General features: G+C 45.7%; 1 protein-coding gene across 1 annotated transcript; it reads left to right on the top strand.

Annotated features, from left to right (window-relative positions):
• The first annotated feature begins 1,456 nt into the window (after positions 1-1,456).
• GDI1 (GDP dissociation inhibitor 1) lies at positions 1,457-16,147 on the top strand. The gene is made up of 11 exons (XM_044443761.1): positions 1,457-1,569; positions 5,447-5,554; positions 7,576-7,675; positions 8,041-8,175; positions 9,561-9,759; positions 10,106-10,237; positions 10,551-10,650; positions 12,586-12,757; positions 13,233-13,377; positions 14,359-14,413; positions 14,573-16,147. The coding sequence occupies exons 1-11, from the start codon at positions 1,525-1,527 to the stop codon at positions 14,723-14,725; spliced, it is 1,344 nt and encodes a 447-aa protein (XP_044299696.1). The 5' UTR covers positions 1,457-1,524; the 3' UTR covers positions 14,726-16,147.
• The last annotated feature ends 5,344 nt before the right edge of the window (positions 16,148-21,491 follow it).

The raw sequence follows: 21,491 nt of genomic DNA, 5'->3' as shown, positions 1-21,491 counted from the left end.
CCATTGCAAGCCATCAGTTCAAATGGGAAGAACAGTCAATGAGGTGGGGCATGAGGTGGACAAGGAAGGGCCTGTTAGAAATGGTATTTGCTCACACTTGGCATGCACCATGGACAGAAAAAAGATTTCTCACCTTGTTCTAGAATGAAACTTTACCCCACTAAATAAGAAGTGTGCAGTAACCTCTATTTCCGGGGAAAAGATGGGTAGGATCTTGCTTCCTTTGAAAGTGAGATTTCCCAGGGAGATGACCAGATGAAAAGGACAGGGACCTGTTGCCTGTTTCCATTTGTGTTGATCCAGAAGAATTATTTTTTCTTCAGCACAACAGCTGAAGCTCTTTTACTTATCCCTATGATCTTGTGATTTTAGCTCCCCTGGCCATGCTTCCTCCTATTAACACTGCCAGAAGAACAGTTCACAATTCCGTCTGTCTGTGGGGCATTGCACCTTTGGGCTAAAGGCTCGAACATGCCTTGATATTTGCTTTGAGAAGGTCCTTCTTCCTCACTCCACACACAAAAGAATAATAATTACAAGTTTTCAAAGGAATAGATGGGGGCATAGTTACTGGGGGAAACAGTTGTCCTAGGAGCTATGAAAGAAAACAGCAGCCAGCTGGGCCCTTTAACTGGGCAAGGCTACTGGTTCTGACAAGCTACGCCCAAACTTTATTACCATTGCATACACCATAGGTCAATGTTTAAATGGGTGTACGCTTAATGCTGCCACTCCATGGACTTTTACATCCGACTCCCACTCAACTTCTCAATAGACATCTATTTTGAACACGGGTAAGCTGGCCAACTGCATGCAAGCAAAGAAGCACTCCAGCGATGCTCGTTCCCTCCATGAGCGGGGGAAGGTGGCGACCCCAACAGAGAATTTGAGCCGCACAAAATGGGTCTATTTTTCCTGGCGGACGCATCACTAAACATTATTTTTCTATGTATTTGTTGCAACTGAGAATATTCCAGGGCGACGCGTGATTATTGGAAGGAAATATGTCTTTTTTTTTTTTTTACAACCTAAAAGCAACCAGGAGAAAAGTTGTTTAACCGTGCTGCTACCCCACCCCTCAATAGGACGGATGCCATTTTTTGGTAGAGGCCGGCAGTGCTCTTCTCGTTACCATGGTGAGGAGTGGGGTGGCCTCGGGGTTGGAAAGCTTACCCCACCCCAGCCACTTTTAGGTGATGACAGAGAAGCAGCAGCGCCGGAACTTGTTTTTTCTATTTCGCCCCCCCGTCCGTCCGTCCGTCCGTCCGTCCCGCGTAGGTATCAAATGTGAAAAGAAAGCTGTCACCCATACATTTTTCCTCTTTCCCAGTTATCCCTCCGCGTACAGCCTCACGGCACCTATGGCAAAGGAAAGGATGAGAGGGGAGGCGGGCGGTTCCCCGCGGCGGAGCGATCCCTGTGCCGGGACTAGTTCCCGGCGGAGGAATCTGTTTGGCTTGCTGGTGCTGCGGACCCATCTTGGGTCCGCTCGGGGCGGGGGGAGGCGGCTCTGCAGCCGGCACCATGGACGAGGCCTACGATGTGATCGTGCTGGGCACCGGCCTGACCGTGAGTCCGACGGGGCCACCTGTGCTCCCTTTCCACTCACCCCACACAAACCTTTCCCCGCTTGCAATCTGCTCCGCCTGGCGGTTTTGCCTCCCTTTCTCCCTCCGTCTCCTGCATCCCCGCCCCGTCATCAGCATCCTTGTCATGTCCGGGTGGGGTTGTATTTGCATCGCCCCGCAAGGAATGCCCAGCCCTTTATGATTGCAGCAATGCTGGTCCTAAACAACTGCGGGACAGCGGTAGCCCAAATGCATGTGCGCGCGTATGCTTATTGTGCGCCTTCCTCGTTGCAGCGCCTTGCTTTATCGGCGCCTCCTGTTCCGTATTGTATCTGCCCTCCATCCAGGATTGCAGTTTTTATTCCCAGACGCGCATTCGCCTCCTCCTTGGCCCCATCCTTTCGGCCTCCCAGCAACCTAATGGAAGAAGTGTTTAGTCCCGTTGCAGCAGCTCCTGATGCAACTCGACGCCATCGACTGCTCCCGAAAGTGGGAAACCCTAGGCACCGATTGCATGCACCTTCCGCCTCTTGTTATTCTTCTAAGTGCCCCTCCTCATTTTGGGTTGCCAGCTCATCAGCTGCCTTCTGAGCTGTGCTTCTTACACTGGCTTGAATCATAAACACCAGATTTGTGAGGATGGATGGTTTCTAATGGTAGCCCTATTTAGAGTGGATCCATTAAAGTGAATTGGATTTATTAGACTAACATTGGCTATATCTAAATTGTTTATTTTTCTCCTGTGAAAAAGCATCTCCTCATGATTTCTGCAAATCAACAGACCAGCGTATTTTATGAGTGTATTTTCTGGACAGTTAGTAGTTCTGTTCTATTTACATCTTAGTAAGGGTAGGAAGAGGCAATTACATTTCTGCAGTTCCCATATGCCCACTACCGCAGCCACCCCGATGCAGCTCTTTTACTCTTCACTTCCTTATTCTTCAGTCACAGTGTGAACAGTACATCCCATCAGCGCACAAGGTTGAAGGGTCTGCAGTGTGCAGTGTTTAATGCCATGGCCGGAACATCCCTGCAGCAGGTGCAGATGTGTGTGTTTAACTTATTGCAGGCTCAAGCACTACATCATCTATCCTTTGTACACTGTTCTCCAGATCAGTTCACTTCTTGTACTTTCCACAGTCTGAACTTTGTGTATACAATTTTTATCTGCTCATGGAAATGTGTCTTCTATATATAAAAAACAGAGAGTGAGAGAAAGAAGTATGCATCTCCCTGTGCAAATCCTTGTAGTCTGGGAAGGACATGTTGTTTCTCCATATGAAATCCCTGTTAAGATTTCCACACACACAAACATGCAAGCCCCCTATTTCCCCTTAGCACTTTTGGGTCTTCTTTATCAGCTAGTGTCATTCAAGCTATTTGGCAGGAATGAACTAATGTGCATTTCTCCCAAGGTTAATAACTCACTTGCTGCTCTTTGTCCCTTGGCATGACCATACAAGGAAATGCTAATCAGATCTCAATATATTTCTTTAATCTGTCTTCTTCAGTAATGTGAAAGAGATGCAGCCATAATTGTAGGAGTAATGCTAGGTCCAAAAAAGGCCAAGGAGTCAGACCCTGTATATGCTAATTTACACATGTTCTACAGTCTGTGTATTTGTATGTTTCTAAAGGATCCAATTTCCTAAGAACACCCCTATTAGTAGAAAGGGGTGTATAGATGGGGAGAGGAAGGTATTTTATTTAATTGTTAAAAACTACACAGATAGAATGATTTGGGGGAGCAGCAGGAAGAGGGAAACGTGTGGACGAAAATCCAGGGGGATCAGATGCAACAGAGATTATCTGGACCCCTGAAGCATTATTTCAGCAAGGACCTATGAATGATGGGATGGTGGGGTAGATGGCCTCCCAGAAATGTGGGACTCCAGATGAAATATTCAGGGTTTCAACCCTAATGGGTTTTCTCTTAACACTATTTCTGCCTCTTTTCAGTCAACCCCCTTCCTTTTCTTGTAGTTCCTTGACTCCAAAGTGGAGAAGACCCCTAGTTCTGCCCTGCTTCCGTTATGAATTCCCGTGGGGTACAGTGAGGTCTGATCCATTGCACACGCATATATACTTTGTCATTCTCCTTTTACACTTTTGCGAAGGAGTAAAAACTGGATCTCTCATTTCTTTGGAGCATGGTACCTGGCCTCATACCAAGTCAGACCCATCAGTCTAACCTTCCTCGGCCTGGTGCCCTCCAGATGTGTTGGATTTTAACTCCCATAAGCCTCAGCTGGCATGGCCAATGACCAGGAATTCTGGGAGTTAAAATCCAAAACATCTGGAGGGTACCAGTTTGGGGAACCCTGAATTAATCCATCTAGTTCAGTATTGTAGATTTTGTGTAGGCTGGCAGGGCTCTCCAGTAGTCTTTTCAAACCCTGCTTGAAGTTGTGAGGGATTGAAAATGGGACATTTTGCATGTAAAACTTGTGCTGTGCCACTGAGCTAAACGCCCTTCAGTGTGGAGCCAGCCATTCTGTCTGGTGAAGCAGGAATGGGCAGAACTTATTGAGAAGGCAATAAATCAATCTTCTTTCCTTCTTGACTTACTTTCTTTGAGCTTCACTTCCAAATCCCGGTTTTCCCTACATGCATCCAAGAAGATAGCCCTGGAGAAGCTGTCCATCCTCTTTTGACATGTCCTCGCTTTCCTCACTTCCAGTGCGCTGTCAACAGCAGACAGACTTGCAAATTTGGAGGACATCTTAAATATTCTTTGTTACAGGCTTTCAGTCTGCCCATAGCCTCCTTGCAACATTTTCAGGAGGGAATGTTCTGTACATCTTTCATGTAGATATACTCAAAGGACTGCTTCAAATTGCCATATTAGAGCAGAACTAATAAGAAGTTATTGCCTAGATTCTTCACCGCAAATGATTATCTTCTCTTACAAAAACACTTCTATTTCATGGCTCACCCACTAATATGTGGGTTCTCCTCACTCAAACACCAGTTAATCTTGCTGGAATATATGTTCCTTTCCACAGTCAGTGAGAATTCTTGTGATTTGGCATGTTGTGAAGAATGGAGGAGTAAGCACGTCCCATGGACCTATTAGACAGTGTTTCTGCCTACACTGATAACAAATGACACAATTTCTGCACACATCCCGCCCCAAGAATACCTGTGCCAAAGGGACCGGTGGTCAGAGGATGTCCTGGAGCTGCAACATAAAGCCTGCCCTTGCATTTCATTCAAAATCCCATGTTTGGCACTTCCCTGTGGCTGAATTCCCTGCTGCCCTGGTAACTGAACCAAAATAATTTGGGATGGCTGAAATGGTGCATGAGGGATGCAGGAAGGTTGCATGTTGACCTGTATTTCCCTAGAGCCACCTTTCTCAACATGGTGTCCTCCATACTAAAGCCTAACCTTACTGGCTGGGACTGATGGGAGTTGAAGTCCTAGAACCAATCTCTAGACTCCATTGGGTCTTTATCGCTGAAAACCACTGAGTTGAAATGAATGAGGAGATTCTGCAGATTTGGTTTTGAGGTGGTTACCTTTGGCTCCCATAATAAGGCTGGAGAAGCACCTTGTCACTTTTATTACAACCGTTTTAGGATTAAAATCCCAAGGCACAGTCTGAGGACTTGCTGCTGATTCTGTACACGGAGAAGCCCCTTGCCCTTGAGACCTGTTTCCTCTCCTGTGCCAACCCCCCTCTTTGTAACTGAGCATTCCCACTCTCCACACACTCCATGGGGAAAGAACAGCATCATTCCTGTCCCCCAACCCCATCCCCAACACACATTGTGTGCCTTGTGGCTTGTCTGCTTCCAGGAGTACACCACAAAGGTTCCAATGGACACATTCAATTAAGGTAGAAGAAGTATAATCCTACCCAATTTTTGTCCTAGGAATGTATCCTTTCGGGCATCATGTCTGTGAATGGCAAGAAGGTCTTGCATATGGACCGGAATCCATACTATGGGGGTGAGAGTTCATCAATTACCCCCCTGGAAGAGGTGAGGGACCAGATGCATTTGTGAGTGTGTGTGACTATGCTGGAAGTAAACCTCAGGGGCAATGCACTAGGAATTTCACAGTTCCAACCACTCTTCCATCATGATCTCTGTATCTTTAGACAAGGCATCTCTGTTGTCTTTATAGTACCAGTATATGGGTTACTGGAGTAGTGTATATGAGGCGCACTCAGAGAAACTGCCATATGAAGCTAAGCAGCAGTGATATTCTGCTCTGTAAACTTTCATGTTTCCTAAAATCCTTCTAGGCAAGCATCTGATCATTTTCATGCTGTATTTATTGCATTGGCTGCCTATAAGCTGCCTGCCAGATCTAAGGCACTTGACTACAAAGCCATAAAGAACTTATTTAAAAATTCCCTGATCCCCTTCTGGCCTGCTCAGGATATAACATTTTGGCAGTTCAGTCTGTCTGTTAGAATAGGGCATTTGGTGTCATAGTGCCAAGCGCTGGAATTCTTTTCCACTATAAGCACAGTGTGAATCTGTCTGGGTTTTCAGCACTCCCTGAAAATGTCCCTTTTCTATCTAATATTCTCGGGAAGGTCATCTTGTCTGCAAGACCTGTTTTTTTACATCACTTAGCTATGTCTTGAATAGTTGTGATTCATAAATACTGTGAAAGAAACTGAGGGGAAAAACACAAGCATTTATAGGGGTAGGAAATCTGTGGCCTTCTACATGTTACTGGATGACAATTCCCATCACCCCTTTACCATTGGCCATGCTGCCTATTTCAAGATTTTGGAGACATAGCTTTATTATTTAGGGGAGTGATCCTGTGGCCTTAAGACATTGTCTGAGGAGCCATAGGATTTTTTTTGGGGGGGGGGAGTGGGAGGAATTCCTGACTCCAACTCAGAGCTGGGAATAAAAGCCCCACCCCTCTGCCTTCCCCTTACAGTGGACACAGAAAGAATCATGAGAGCTGTTCTCTGAAGTCAGGAACTCAGCCAGCCTCCTAGATGGTGAAAAGGGGGAGGTTCCAGGAAGAGAGGGAAAGAAATGGAAGCAGCTGGGGTACAGAGTATCCTGAAAGCACTCTACTTCTGTCCCTCTCCAAGATGTTCCCACTAGACAGGTGAAGAAGCCATCTGGCAGCAAGGCAGAGCAAGAGGATGTGGAGGTGAAGATTGCCTCTGTCGCTTCTCCCATTCTGCATTGGATGCTCATGAGCTTCTGAGTTCAGGGGCTTACAGGCATTCTGATAGGATTGCACTTCACAGAGGCCAATGCTTTTTGCCCTGGTATATTATTTATGGCCTTTCTCTGGGTCTTTAAGAAGAAACAAAGGATTAATTTATTATAACATACATAAAATTGCACAAATGCTATAAAATCATGTGCGTTGCAAAGATTGCAAATGTATAATTACATTTCTTTAAAAGCCTTCAGAGAGCTTTTCAGGCTGGTCACATACATTTGAAGATAAGTGGCTGACAGCATAGTGGAAGGCAATCATTTTTGTACACATTGGACTTCTTGAAGAATAAAACTATTTTTCCAGTATTTTGAGACTAATGCTATGTTTTTATACTATTTGAGCAGTTTTATTTCTGACATATTAAATTTACATATGGCTTCTTTATAGCAGCTGAAGAAGGCCATTATTAATATATTGGATCAAACTGTGTTTGGCTTCTTAAAGAACAAAACTATTTTTCAGCATCTTACGAGTAACTCCCACTGTTTGGAATCATTCTGGGTGCTTTCCAGTATTTTCATAATTTTCAGAGATTATAGTCGACAGCATCTGGGAATCACAAGTTCTCTGCCCCTAGCATAATAGTAGTAGCAGTGGTCTTCTGGTGGCTGTGAGAGGGGAAAGCCCCCTCAGATGAAGTGCCTCTGCTTTTTTTTCCCAACAACCTTTCTGTGGCTAATAGCTGAACTTGAGTCTTCTCCTGTATTTTGTTGGCACTGATATGTTGTGTTATGCTGTATTCTGATTGAATTGTCCTTTTTGTGTGTGCATGGTGCACTGTTTTTCCTCAATCCATCAGCTCTACAAGCGTTTTGAGATTGCTGAGGGACCCCCTGAATCCATGGGGCGTGGCCGGGACTGGAATGTGGACCTTATTCCCAAATTCCTCATGGCCAATGGTAAGTCCAGCCCCATTTGGTCTCTACTTGCTGGCCAGAGATGGGATGCATTTTCCTGAAAGAAGGATAAACTGAAGAAAGGGTCTCACTGTAGAAGGTAAGTCCAGACTGCTTCAGGGCAGACGTGTACAATAGTACCAGGAGATGCACTGGTACATCGGCTGGCACTGATGAACGAGTATCCAGACTTGATCCTGGTGCTCTGTCCCTTATGTGCCACAGCTCTGCTTGCACAGTCCAAGCACATTTACCTTGTGAGCTTCTCACTTCCGGTTAGCAGCATCCTGTTTTTTGTCCTGGGTATAATGCACAGGAGGATGGAAGGGCTCCAGGGACCCAAATGAGGCTTACCTTCTCCCCCACAGGCCAACTGGTGAAGATGCTGCTGTATACAGAAGTGACACGTTATCTAGACTTCAAAGTGGTGGAGGGCAGCTTTGTGTACAAGGCAGGAAAGATCTACAAGGTGCCGTCAACAGAGACAGAGGCGCTAGCATCCAGTAAGTGGGGCCTAACTTTACAGTTGTCTATTGCACAGTTATGTAGTTAGGCTTCACAGGTACCTTGATATCCATGTATGTATGATTGTATTTTAAACTGATACCTTGTTTTTTAATTCCTTAATAAGCTGTCCACACACACATCATAAACTAGCTAGAGAAGCATGCCCCAAATCCACATAAAACCATTAAAACTAGCCGTATAACATTGGCATGAGCAAGACCATCTTACTTAATTTAGTTATTAAATGTTTATAAACCTGACCGGTTCACAGCGATTAAAACCATAAAGTATGGTACAGCATGCATTATAAAAGTTTTAAATTACAGTATGACATAGAAGTAAACGTGGAAGTAAATCATAGCAGCAGTGCCATCATTAAAATACAAAACCAGATTGCAAACAAAAAATGAAAGACTAAAAGCATGGGCTAATGGCTAGAGCATTGGACTGGGGCTCAGGAGATTAGGTTGGGGCTCTCAGTGGAGACTTGTGAGGATAAGATGGAGAGAAGGGCTATGTATGGCACCTTGGGTTTTTTGCAAAAGAAAAAAAATATGCAGGCTGTAATAATAATGCTAAGGGAGCATTTTTAAAACTTCTGAAAGCCAAGCCACAGTCCCTCTCCACTGCTCTCCCCGAAATGTGGCGGCACAGTTGACTCTTACACCTGGGAGGGTTTTCTTTTAGAGACCCTCCTGCTGTCAGAGTAGCCCACCACTGTATGACTGGATGAGTCACTAGTGTGGACATGCCTCCTCTGAGGACAGGCAAATTCTTTATCTTTGTCAGGGATGATTGGCTGATCCAAACTGCCCCTGGTGTGGAAGCGCAGCGGAGTCCCCCATCCCCAGAAGAGGCTGCCTGGAAGGAGGCAAGGCCAGAGCTGCAAATTGTGCAGAGATGGATCCATTAGTCTTCTCTGCAGATGGAAACTTGGAGCCTTTGAATTTTTAAATACGTTTTATTTCTTGCAACACACGGTCTACCAATGACTGTCCTTGGGCCCCAATTGCCTGCCTCAATAGCAACAGTTCTGCCACACTTTGTGCATTTGGAGTATGATCAGGTTCTGCAGTCCGGGGGAGTGACTTGGTGGTGGTGTTTTTACATCTTCTTTAAACTCAAAGATACCATGCAAGTGCCCAGTAAATTTCTTCCAGACTTAGGAAAAGAGCATGGGCTCCATCTCTTTCTTCCCCATGAAGATGATTTGCTTATGTTTCACTGCCACACTCTAATAGCGAAGAGCCTTTGAACTGGAGATGCCAGGCATTGAACCCAGGCTTGTGGCTGATCACTGAGCCAGGGCCCCAGTGATTCAGAGTAATTCTCCAACGTGCTGTCTCCAGTCTACCCATCTTCCCTACTCCCCATCCCCCAGATCTCATGGGCATGTTTGAGAAGCGACGTTTCCGCAAGTTCCTGGTGTTTGTGGCAAACTTCGATGAGAATGACTCAAAGACATTGGAAGGGGTGGATCCACATAGCACCACCATGCGCGAGGTCTATCGCCGCTTTGACCTGGGCCAGGATGTCATTGACTTCACAGGACATGCGCTGGCACTCTATCGTACTGATGAGTGAGTGGCTGACTCGAACTCCCTTACTGACGGCATTAGTCCATCTCCCTTCCTGCCTCTTGTGCCAGCTCTTCTAGCAGCCTCTTGCTCTTGGGGATGCATAGGCCACCTGTGGGTAGTTGGGTGTCCTTTCTGAGACTGGCTGCTAGGTGTTGTGGCGGGGAGAAAGACTTGGAAGGAAACTCCTATGAAAAAATTAGGATTCTTTTCAAGGTGATTGGCTACTTGACTTCCCCAGGCAAGCAACATACCTCTGGTCTGCCCCCTAAGAAATTCCTTCTTGCCATGTTCTGCCCCATGTGCTCTTCTCAGTGGGACTGAAGCAGGCTTTTTTCTCTTTCCACAGTTACTTGGATCAGCCCTGCTTGGAGACCATCAACCGCATCAAACTGTACAGTGAATCCCTGGCCCGCTATGGGAAGAGTCCCTACCTCTACCCACTTTACGGTCTGGGTGAGCTCCCCCAGGGCTTTGCCAGGTACTTCCTCTCTCATGGAACCAAGGCATTAGACTTTGTTTCTGTAACTCCTTGGAGGCCACATTTTTCTTAAGATAACCTTTAGGCTATGTATCTAGTAAACTAAGTTCGGTTTGAGAGCCATCACCGAAACTAACTGCTTTTATATTAGGCATAAATCTGGTTGGAATGATTCAAGGATGGAAACGATGGGTGGGGGGAGATCTTGTATATTTTGGACGGACAAATAGCTCTGCTCTTGCAGCCGAGCTGCATGGTGGGTTGGTGGAGAGCAGTTTGGTCAGTGCCTCTAACCCCCTCCTCTCGTCCTCAGGCTTAGTGCGATCTATGGCGGCACCTACATGCTCAACAAGCCAGTGGATGAGATTGTCATGGAAGGTGGCAAGGTGATTGGCGTTAAGTCTGAAGGAGAGGTGAGAACAGGAAGCTGGAGCCCTCACTTCTATGTGGTGGAGAGGCTGGGAAGGGATATTTCAAGCCATGTCTAGAAATTGCTCCTTAGAGCCATGACACTTGGTAGACTCCTTCTAAACCAGGAAGGGCCTAACTTTAGAAGAAGCCTTCTTGTCACAAGAGGCTTGAGTTTCCCTTGTCTTCCTTCACCCAGTGGTCACTCTTTTTCTCCTACTGCCTCATACTAATCCCTCCAGTTCACAAGGGCTGGCAGCAATTGGAATGGGGAATTACCCTTCCACTGCCTAAACCTGTGGCTTGAGAATTTGCCTGGCTCAGCCATATCCTAAGCATGTGCTAAGGGGCAAATTCAGACCCCAAAGCTCCCCAGCTGCAGTCAAGGTAGTCTAACGCAGTAAATAAATGAATGCTTCCAGCCATTTGCTTTTGAGCTCCAGCCTTTATTGCAGCTTTCCCAGCCTGATGCTCTCCAGTGAGCTGGGAATGATGAGAGTTGCAGTCCAACAAATCTGGGGAAGCCTGCTCTTTTGCATGCACTGAACTAGGACAAGAGATGTGTGCTAGCACTGAGATGGGAAGGATACAGCCTTGTAAGATCAAAGCAAAGGCACCCTAAGGTGTTATATTTTTAAAATTTCCAAAAACGGATCTTTCAAGCATAGAGCAGCAAAGTTCTCTGAGGCCTTTGTTGATACCTAATGGCATCACCTTGGTCTAAGTAGCGGTTTTTCCACCGCTTCTGGGTTGTACACAGGTTTTGAAGTCAATTGCTGAACAACTGGGAGTCACAAGCCCTTGCACATCTTCTGCAGATCAACTAGATAACTTTTGGTGGGTTTCCATCTGCCTTGGTTCTCCCTTGTAGTAGGTGATAATCCTAGTGCAGGAGGGAGTTGATTCATCACCCAGGCTCTCATAAGCAATTCCTGGAGCAGTGGAGCTTTAGCTTAATTCTCCAATTTAATTTTACTTTCTCCCTCTGTTTACCTTTTATTGGTTTCTGCCATTCTTCTTCAGTGAAATCCTCCTGCCCAGCCCTTTTGTAAGCCTTGTGTCTTGGTCAAGGCGTGCTGTGGCTTCTAGGCCTCAACGCTAAGAGCAGAAGTAGTGGTTATTACCCCCAATATTTTCTGATTGCTCCCGTGACATGGCATCCGTCTGCAATGCTACTTGTCAGGCCTTGAGGGCACTCTGAGGGAATAAGGATGGCAGCTGCTTCAGCTGCCAAGTCTAGTGCTTCTCCACTCAACCTCCCATTCCTGCCACTGGTTGTCTCTGCAGAATGACAAGTGTGCCTAGACCTCTTCTGAAAGGCATCTTGCAGGGGACCCCCTCAGTCCTGGCAGCAGCCCTGCCTCTGCCTGTCACTGAAATATTAAGGATTTAAAGGGTGAGGTCCCAACTGGAAATACTGTAATGTTTTTGATCTTGGACATCAGTGTAATTTTCTGCCCAGTTTTTCAGCATTTGCCCACCACCTTCTATTTCTCTGGGCTGGTTACCCCTCTTCCCTTATCCAGCCATTCTTCTGGTCTGGGCTGAACAGAGCTATAACATTAAATCTCATGTAGTTAAAAGGTTGCAAAACTCCTAAAGGCATTGGGAACATTTAATTACCTGTTTTGAATACTCCAATGCTAGCATGTTGTTAGCCTCACTGGCTTTTCTTTGAAGAATTGCAAAGTTTCTTCCTATTCTATTGCCAGGGTGATAAAACTCACAGTATGCCAGGCCCAACTTAAATGGTGGCTTGGGTTGCAGAGAGGATGGGGAATCCATTACGGGAGTGAGAAAAGTTGTGTTGAGCAGACCACTGGCAAGACAGTCAGTTTCTGCATTGCATACTGACTCTTTGGTGTCTAGACTCCATGTGCACAGGGAAAGGGACAGGTCTCCTTGCAGCACACCTGATAATGCCTCCTTCCTTACCTCAGGTGGCACGCTGCAAGCAGTTGATCTGTGACCCCAGCTACATGCCAGATCGCGTGCGCCCAGCAGGGAAGGTTGTGCGAGTCATCTGTATCCTGAGCCACCCTATCCGTGGCACCAGCGATGCCAACTCCTGTCAAATCATCATTCCCCAGAACCAAGTGGGGCGCAAGTCAGGTGAGCAGAGATGCAGTACAGGACAGTGGAGATAGGACAGGTGGGGGAAATAGAGAATTAGTTGTGCCTCAGGCTTCTTGAAAGCTATACAAGGTTGCTGAGCATCTTACAGTTCTTACATCTTTTCCAACTCTTAACCTTGTAACTATCCTGTGAAATGGGATAGAGCAACTGTACATGACAGACCAGGATCTGGACATGGGCTTCCAGTACAGGAATGCAGAAAGCTGTACTGAGATGAACCACTGGTCCAGCTCGCTCTGCTTTACACTCCCTGGCAGTGTTTCAAGAGGGCAGCGCTCCCCGCTCACCTTGGAGTTGCCAGGGAATGAACGTAGGACTTTCCACATGCAGAGCAGGCTGCAGCCCTTTCCCTTCATCTCTAAAAGAAGCTTGCTGCAAAGGAGGCATGAGCACTTGGGCTGAGAGGCATGCGCAATGAGCCTTCTGAAACGTTCTTTTCCTCCCGGCCTAGATATTTATGTCTGCCTCATCTCCTCTGCCCACAATGTGGCTGCCCAGGGCAAGTACATTGCCATTGCCAGCACCACTGTGGAGACGGATTCTCCTGAGAACGAAGTGCAGCCAGCCCTTGAACTGCTTGAACCTATCGACCAAAAGTGAGTAGGGCAGGGGCGGGGAGGCACAAAAGGCAGAGTGAGCTAGTCTTCAGCATGGTCCTGATGGGTTTTTATTACCTTCCTGAACTGGCCATTAGCCAGACCCTCTGTGGGTTGAAAAGCTTAACTTTTGAGCACATTCTGAACAGGAGCAGCAGGAGCAGAGAAGAATTAAAGACTCTGGCTTCGTTGTTACAAACAGCAAGTGGAAGTTGTAAACTTGGATTGCAATTGTATTGCTTCAAACTGCAGATGGAGGCTCACCTGAATGGCTGCTGCTGCATAAATCAGGAGGAGGAAGGGTGGGGTTCTGGTCTCGTCAGTCCCCTAATGTGGCAGTAATGCTCCATGTGAGCTCTATCTTCAGACTGGATTGGTACCAGTCAAGACATGAGTTTACCATTTTATTTATGAGAACGAGGCCTGAGGATAGAGTGAGAGAACAACCAAAAAAGAAAATTGGTCTATAATGTGCAAAAAGGGAAGTAAGGCTGAATCTGATTCTAAGAACTGAGTGGGTTATATTGGATCTTGTACTGGCCATGATAAATTGCAGAAGAGGTACAAAAGCTGTGAAAGCTGAGACTTCAGGCAGGAGATTTGTTGTAAGTCACAGAATTAAATGTAGCTGGGGAAAAATGGGTTCACTGCTGACATATGCATTCATCTAATTCTTCCCACGGTAAATCAGGTTCAGTATCATTCCCAAAGCAGTTAAAGCCGAAGTTAAAGAGTGGCAAAAGAAGTGCCAGCATGCAACCCTCTTACCTCAAATTGGTACCCTCCAGATATGTCTAACCACAACTTCCATCATCCCTAGCAAGCAGTGGCCATGTTGGCTGGGCATGATGAGAGTTGTAGTGCAACACAACTGGACAGCATCTGCTTGAAGGTTGGTATATACCAGGGGAAGTGAAGTCCCTCGCTTGTAACTCTTATTGGAGGCAGACTTCCTTATGCGTCTTTTCCTTTCTTTTATAGGTTTGTGGCCATCAGTGACATCTATGAACCCACTGATGATGGAACTGAAAGCCAGGTGAGGCTCCCCAACTCATCTGTTGTTCTGGAGCATTCTAGAGATGGAATTAGAGCATTGTTTGGTTCAAAGTTAGCTATGGTGAGGATCTGCCTTTGCTCTCTATCCTCACCTCCTCAGTTGACTTCTGTTTTTCTTGCCCTGCTTTCCTCCTTGCAGATATTCTGCTCATGGTCATACGATGCCACCACCCACTTTGAGACAACATGCGATGACATCAAAGACATTTACCGGCGCATGGCAGGGGCACCCTTTGACTTTGAGAGCATGAAGCGGCGCCAGAATGATGTATTTGGCGAGGATGAGCAGTGACCATTCCCCTTCCCTTTCAACCCCATTCCATTCCTCCCCACCCTGGGTTTTCCCCATGCAAGGGACCATATTCCTACCAGGGACTGGCTTTCCCCTCACACTTCACCTGAGACTGGCTCTTCCTTCATATCCTCATTTAGCTATGCCAGGCCTCTCCTATCTGGGACCAGTCCCCTTAAGCCACAAAGAGAAAACAGTTCTGGATTAATTTTCCTTTCTCCTGTTTGCCCCTCCCCTGGCTTTTTTTGCTGACAAAAACCAGACACCCCATCTTTCCCATGACTCAGATTGGATCAAATTGGTGCACCCTAAACCCTTAGGGGACTCATTTCTTCAGTTCCTTCCAGTGCCTGTAGGGATTTGGGGCCAAACCATGTATTGTATACAATTGCATGCATTTAAGCACTGGCCCTTTCTAGGAAAAACGCAGCTCCAGGCAGGGGTGCTTTGGCACCCTTTTCTGCCGGAGTTCCTCCCTTCTCTGGGTAGGTTCCACTGCATGTTTGCAAGGGTAAAGGTGAATTGCAATGGAGGCAGAATGAAGCACACGCACTGCTTTCCCAGTTCAGCAAGCTCCATCCCAAACCTGTACTGCATGTACTTTGGCCTTCATTCCTGCTCCTCATCTCAAACTCACCCTCTCGGCTCATTCTTCTCCCCTCCCACCCCTCCTTCCTAGACACAACCATGCCCTGATTATTGCTCCTTTGTGCCTCATCATTTCTCCCCGTTTCTCATCCCAGGTCTTTTCCCAGTGAACTGGCTTGTGGGTTCACTGATGACAGACCTTCCCTTCCCATGTGTATAGGCGGCCCTTCTTCCTTTCCCCATTCACCCCAGTCATGGTGCAAACTTTCATTCCTGTATATTGAGAAGAACTGGAATGGCTACCACTACAGTATGTGGAGTGGGGGAGGCACGAAAAGCCATTCCAGACCATTTCTTCCACACATGCTGTCCCTCTAGCCAGTCCTGTCTCCCCCACCTTGCCACTTCAGGTTCCCACAAAGCCTCTGTTTGTCTTGCGTCTCTTTTGTCCCCTCAGTCCCTCTTAGTTCCTTTAGCCTTCAGTGTGGGAAGATTTGTGTGTGTGTATGTGTCTCTCTTGTGTGCTGGACATAGGGACAGGGTGGTGGTTCTGTCCCGATCCACTTGCTGCCACCTGCTGTAACTTATTGTAACTTATTAACGAAGCAGGTCAAACTTTTGTTGACACTCCTTGACAATTTAATGAGGTTTGGATGGGGTTTGGCCCTGGCATGAGCAAAGAGGCCTGGGGCCTGTTTTATGTCAGAGGCTTCCTTCATTCTGAAGCTGGCTTTATGGTTAACAATCTGTCTGTAACTCTAGGGGAATGTGAGGGGTCCCCCCTCCATTCCACAGCTGCTCAGTTGTCTCAAGATAATAAATTCACTTAGTCTATCCCTGGTTCCTGTCTGGTACCATTGTTATAGGGATGAGGGGGAAAGGAAGTGATGCCTGAACTGGAACTCTTCCTGAAGGGGAGAGGGATGCTGTCTGAACAAAGAGACCACATCAGGCTAAGGAGATGGATGACAATATAGCAGGCAGAGTGAGTCCTATGGCACAAAATGAGGAGAAGGTTAGAGTTGCATCCCATCCTACCCCCATGCCTAATCTACCAATATAGACCCCCAGGCATGTGAACCATGCATTTTGCATAACTTGGGTGGCTTATTCTGATTACAGAATTTCACATAAAGCAAGGTAATGTGGTATTGCTACTTAGGGACTGATGTAAGGGAAGAATAACTGGTGCAAAGACCTCACATATGCCCACCCTTTTTCCTCCCTAGAACCATGGGAAATTCTACTTAGACCCAGGTAATTTATAGGCATTGTCTTGCCTTTTCCCACCATAATTTGCTTTATTCTTAGCCTTTTTCCTCCAAATCCTTTGAAAACAGATTTTCTATCTATCTGAAGTTGGGGACTGCAGCATTTGGTAAAATACTGTCCTAACTGTATCTAGTAGATGGTTGCTGTTCAGATATAGTGTATCTTTCTGAGCTATCTTAGGTTTGCATCATATTAGCTCAGTTGGTTTATAGCCCTTTCCTCTCAGGGAAGACGACAAAAGCAGCAACCAGGGGTCCCTCTAGTCCAACATTCTGTTCACATGGCAGCCAAGCAGCTGCCCCAGGATCCAACAACAGGATGCGAGTACAACTGCACCCTCCTACCAACATTCCCCAGCAACTGGCATACCTAGAAGGCAGCATCCAGCAACCAGGATGGAGAGCCACGGACAGCCCCCTGCTCCATGAACGTGTCCAGTTCCCCACCAAAGCCACCCAACTGGGGGCCACCATGACATCTGGTGGAAGTGAATTTCGTAATTAAATCATGTGCTGTGTGAGGAAGTACTTCCTTTTATCTGTCCTGGATCTCCCACCAGCCAGCTTTATGAGGTGATCCTTTCATGTTCTGGTATTATGAGAGAGGGTGAAAAATGGCCCCCTATCTACTTTCCTTGTCACATGCATCCTTCTGTACACCTCTGTCATGTCTTCTCTTATTTTTTTACTAAGCAGAACAATCTCAGCTGTTGTAGTTTTTCCTCATACGATAGTTGCTCCAGTTCCTTCTTCATTTTAACTGCCCTTTTTTGCATTTTTCCAACTGTACAATATCCTTTTTCACATGCAGTGGCCAGCACTGTACACGGTATTCTAAATGCAGTTGCACTGTAGATATGTGCAAGGGCAGCACAATTTTGCCAGTTTTATTTTCGTTTCCTATTATGTCTGACAGGAAGTTTGCCTTTTTCACTGGGTTGACATTTTCATCTTCAACCCCAAGAGGTCCATTCTTGGCCAGTCACTGCTAACTCAGATCCCCTCAGCTTATGCTTGAAGTTGGGATTTTTTGCCACAGTGTGCATTACTTTACATTGCTTACACTGAAACAACAAGCATTGCTTCACACTTAAATTGAAACTGTTTGCCAAATCAATATGGGATGTGGGGTGGCACTTTGAGCAGAGATTTAACAAGTGGAAGTGATTCATAACTCCAAATTCATGTTTCCCACCTGCAAATATCTCCTGAAGTTCCAATTCTCTTTGCAATTAACTTATGGAAATTCAGCTCTCCTCTGCAAACACTTTTCCAATAACTGTCCCTCCAGAAGCCATTTTCCCCCTTAGCAACATTTAGTTTGCAGAACCTTGGGTGAGAGGGAAATCTCATTCATTTATTACATTTCTATACTGCCCAACAGCTGAAGCTCTCTGGATGGTTCACAACAGTAAAATCAAGCATACATTACAATAAGAAACCACCAAAATGATTTTAAATTGTTGGTGGAGGCTTTTGCAGAGAAGGTTAGAATACCTATGAGAAAAACATAGGTATGCAACTTCTTGTGTAGTTTCCCTCAAGTAAGCCTTACATTCGTAGTGCTGATTTTCACTCTTCCCCTGACAAAATGGTTGTTGCCTTATAAGATCAGCAGCCATTAAATGCGTGTAGAAGAAGCCTTTGCAGATTTAGTGCAAGCCAACATGAACATGACTTGGTGTCTAAGCAAAAGAAGTATGGCTGTTGATATTTGGTTCTGGAGATAGAAAATTAAATTGGCACCCATGTAAACATAACACATGCACTACTTAAGACATATGCCATGTGGCCAAGCTGAAGAAAGTAGAGATCTGCCAGAAAACCTAAACTTACTTGAAATATGGTATCACACATTAAAATGGCAATATTATTAGTTAAACAGCTGACACATGGTACATCATGTCATAATAGAACTACTTTAATGCAGAATGTGGGTAAACTTAACATTCAAAAGATTATTTGCAGGCATTTTGGACTGACGGTATGCATTATAAATCAAAGATGTTCAATGTTCCATCTTATTTCCAATTAAATTGCAGACCCAACTCAATTAGGATGGAAGCAGTTTATTCAGAATAGTGGGGAATTCTAGACAAACATAATTCAAGCTAGAAAACTGATAATTAAACATTCATAATTTCCCACAAAATAATGCTTTACCTGTAAAAGAACTTCCAGCTGATTACCTTTTAAGCTATTTATTAAAAGCTACAGAGGGAGAAGAACTAGAGATCGAATTGCCAACATACGCTGGATCATGGAGAAAGCTAGGGAGTTCCAGAAAAACAACTACTTCTCCTTCATTGACTATGCTAAAGCCTTTGATTGTGTGGATCACAACAAATTGTGGCAAGTTCTTAAAGAGATGGGAGTACCTGACCATCTTATTTGTCTCTTGAGAAACCTATATGCGGGTCAAGAAGCAACAGTGAGAACTGGACACGGAACCACTGATTGGTTCAAAATTGAGAAAGGAGTTCGGCAAGGCTGTATACTGTTGCCCTGCCTATTTAACTTATATGCAGAGCACATCATGAGAAAGGTGGGGCTAGATGAATCACCAGCTGGAATTAAGATTGCTGGGAGAAATATCAACAACCTCAGATATGCAGATGATACCACTCTCATGGTAGAAAGTGAAGAGGGACTAAAGAGCCTCTTGATACGGGTGAAGGAGGAAAGTGCAAAAGTTGGCTTGAAACTCAACATTAAGAAAACTTAAGATCATGGCATCCGGTCCTCTCACTTCCCGGCAAATAGATGGGAAAGAAATTGAGGTAGTGACAGATTTTATTTTCCTGGGCTCCAAGATCACCGCAGATGGGGACTGCAGCCAAGAAATTAAAAGACACTTGCTCCTGGGGAGGAAAGCTATGGCAAATCTAGATAGCATACTAAAAAGCAGAGACATCACCCTGCCAACAAAAGTGCATGTAGTCAAGGCTATGGTTTTCCCAGTTGCAATGAATGGCTGTGAAAATTGGACCATAAAGGCCGAGCGCCGAAGAATTGAGATCTTTGAATTGTGGTGCTGGGGGAGACTCCTGTGAGTCCCTTGGACAGCAAGGCGATCAAACCGGTCAGTCCTAGAGGAGATCAACCCTGACTGCTCTTTAGAAGGCCAGATCCTGAAGATGAAACTCAAATACTTTGGCCACCTAATGAGAAGGAAGGACTCCCTGGAGAAGAGCCTAATGCTGGGAACAATAGATGGCAAAAGAAGGGGACGGCAGAGGATGAGGTGGCTAGATGGAGTCACTGAAGCAGTTGGTGTGAGCTTGAGTGGACTCTGGGGGATGATGGAGGACAGGAAGGCCTGGAGGAATGTTGTCCATGGAGTTGCGATGGGTCAGATGCGACTTTGCAGCTAATAACAACAACACATTTTCTGTAATTTGCTTGAAGCTATTGGCTATCTCTTTTTCCCTACCAATTTTCTCTAATTAGTCCACTATGAATGCCTCAAAAAGAAATTTAAAAGGAGATCTGTGAAGTTCCCACTCTCCAAATGCAGTTGGTAAAATTTTCCATGTTTAACTGCAGCTGAAAATACTCAAAACACAGGGTTAAGTGTAACTTTCACTGCAGTGCTTATCCCTCCAAGGTCTTCTGTGCCTTGGCAGACAAAAATTCAACAGAGGGGAATACTCATATTCGTTGAATTTTTACATATCTTAAGTTTCATAGAATAATAGAGCTGGAAGGGGCCATTAAGTCCAATTCCCTGCTCACAGCAAGACTCCCAAGTTAAACTGCCCCTTTCAGATAATTGGCCAGTTGCATTTTGAATGGCTCTAGTATGGGAGGGCCCACACCTCTCCCAGGTAACTGGCTCCATTGTATTTCTCTAACACACAGGAATTTCTTCCTGGTATCTAGTCAGAATCTGGCTTTCTGTAACTTTAGCCCATTATTCCTTGCCCTGTTCTCTGGGATGATCAAGAAAAGATCCTGTCCTGCCTCTTTGTGACAGCCTTTCAAGTCTTGTAGAGTGCTTTGGGAGACAATATTTGCAAGGGTTATTTTATTTTAATGCTTTGGAAGGATCATGTCCTTCCCTGAAAAAAGCAGAAAAATTTGCCTACATAAGTTAGAATGGGAATAGGATTGGGTGCAGGACTTCTGCAACTTTGAAAGCTGAGTGGCAAATTCACCACATTCAAATAGTGTTATTTCCATAATGATGTAAAGCAGCACTAGTAAAAATAATGCTTGTTATTGCTTGTCATACTACTTGGAAAGGTTTAACTTACTGTCACTAAAAAAGCAGCAGAAGCAAAGCCTTGGGGGAAGGGTGAAAGTGCCTTGGAAGAGCAAGGTGCTTTGAAATACTCAAAATCAGCATTTTGTAGTCTAAGGGGAACCAGGTTGGGGAAGGCTGAAACACAAGGGAAAAGAATGCCAATAAAACAAAGCATCCCTCTAAGGTGGGGGGAACTATGGCTGCGCTCCTATGTCCACATACTTAAGAGTAAGCCCAACTGAATTTGTGGGACTTCCTCGCGAGCAGACATGTAATTGCACTACGGAATGGGTCGTCCTCTCGCTCTCTGGTAGCTTTCGCCAGCCTGGTATTGTACAAATGCTCCCAGCTTTTCCGACCGTTGGCCTTTCTGGAGTTTGAATCAAAAACTGGAGGGCACCAGGTTGGGGAAATCTGCTCAAAGGCGCCTCCTCAACTAGCAGGGGCATTGCGACCCCATGAATCATCGAGACGGAAAGGAACTAGCCTCACACCATCGCAGTCCCTACTGACACTTCCGGCTCCCTCACACCGCCAGCCTCCCAACGCAGCGCATAGAGAGAAGGGCCAGAGCGGCATCCTAGCCAATGGCGGCTTTTCATTCTTACCGGAAGTTCCGATGACGAATCAACACCGCCTTTTTTTCCTTTTTCCTGTGCAG

The sequence above is a fragment of the Varanus komodoensis genome, unplaced genomic scaffold, assembly GCF_004798865.1.
Source record: "Varanus komodoensis strain SLA01 unplaced genomic scaffold, ASM479886v1 scaffold42, whole genome shotgun sequence".
Lineage (NCBI taxonomy): Eukaryota > Metazoa > Chordata > Lepidosauria > Squamata > Varanidae > Varanus > Varanus komodoensis.
The sequence above is the reverse complement of the archived record's forward strand: the minus strand, read 5'-3'. Positions and strand labels throughout refer to the sequence as shown.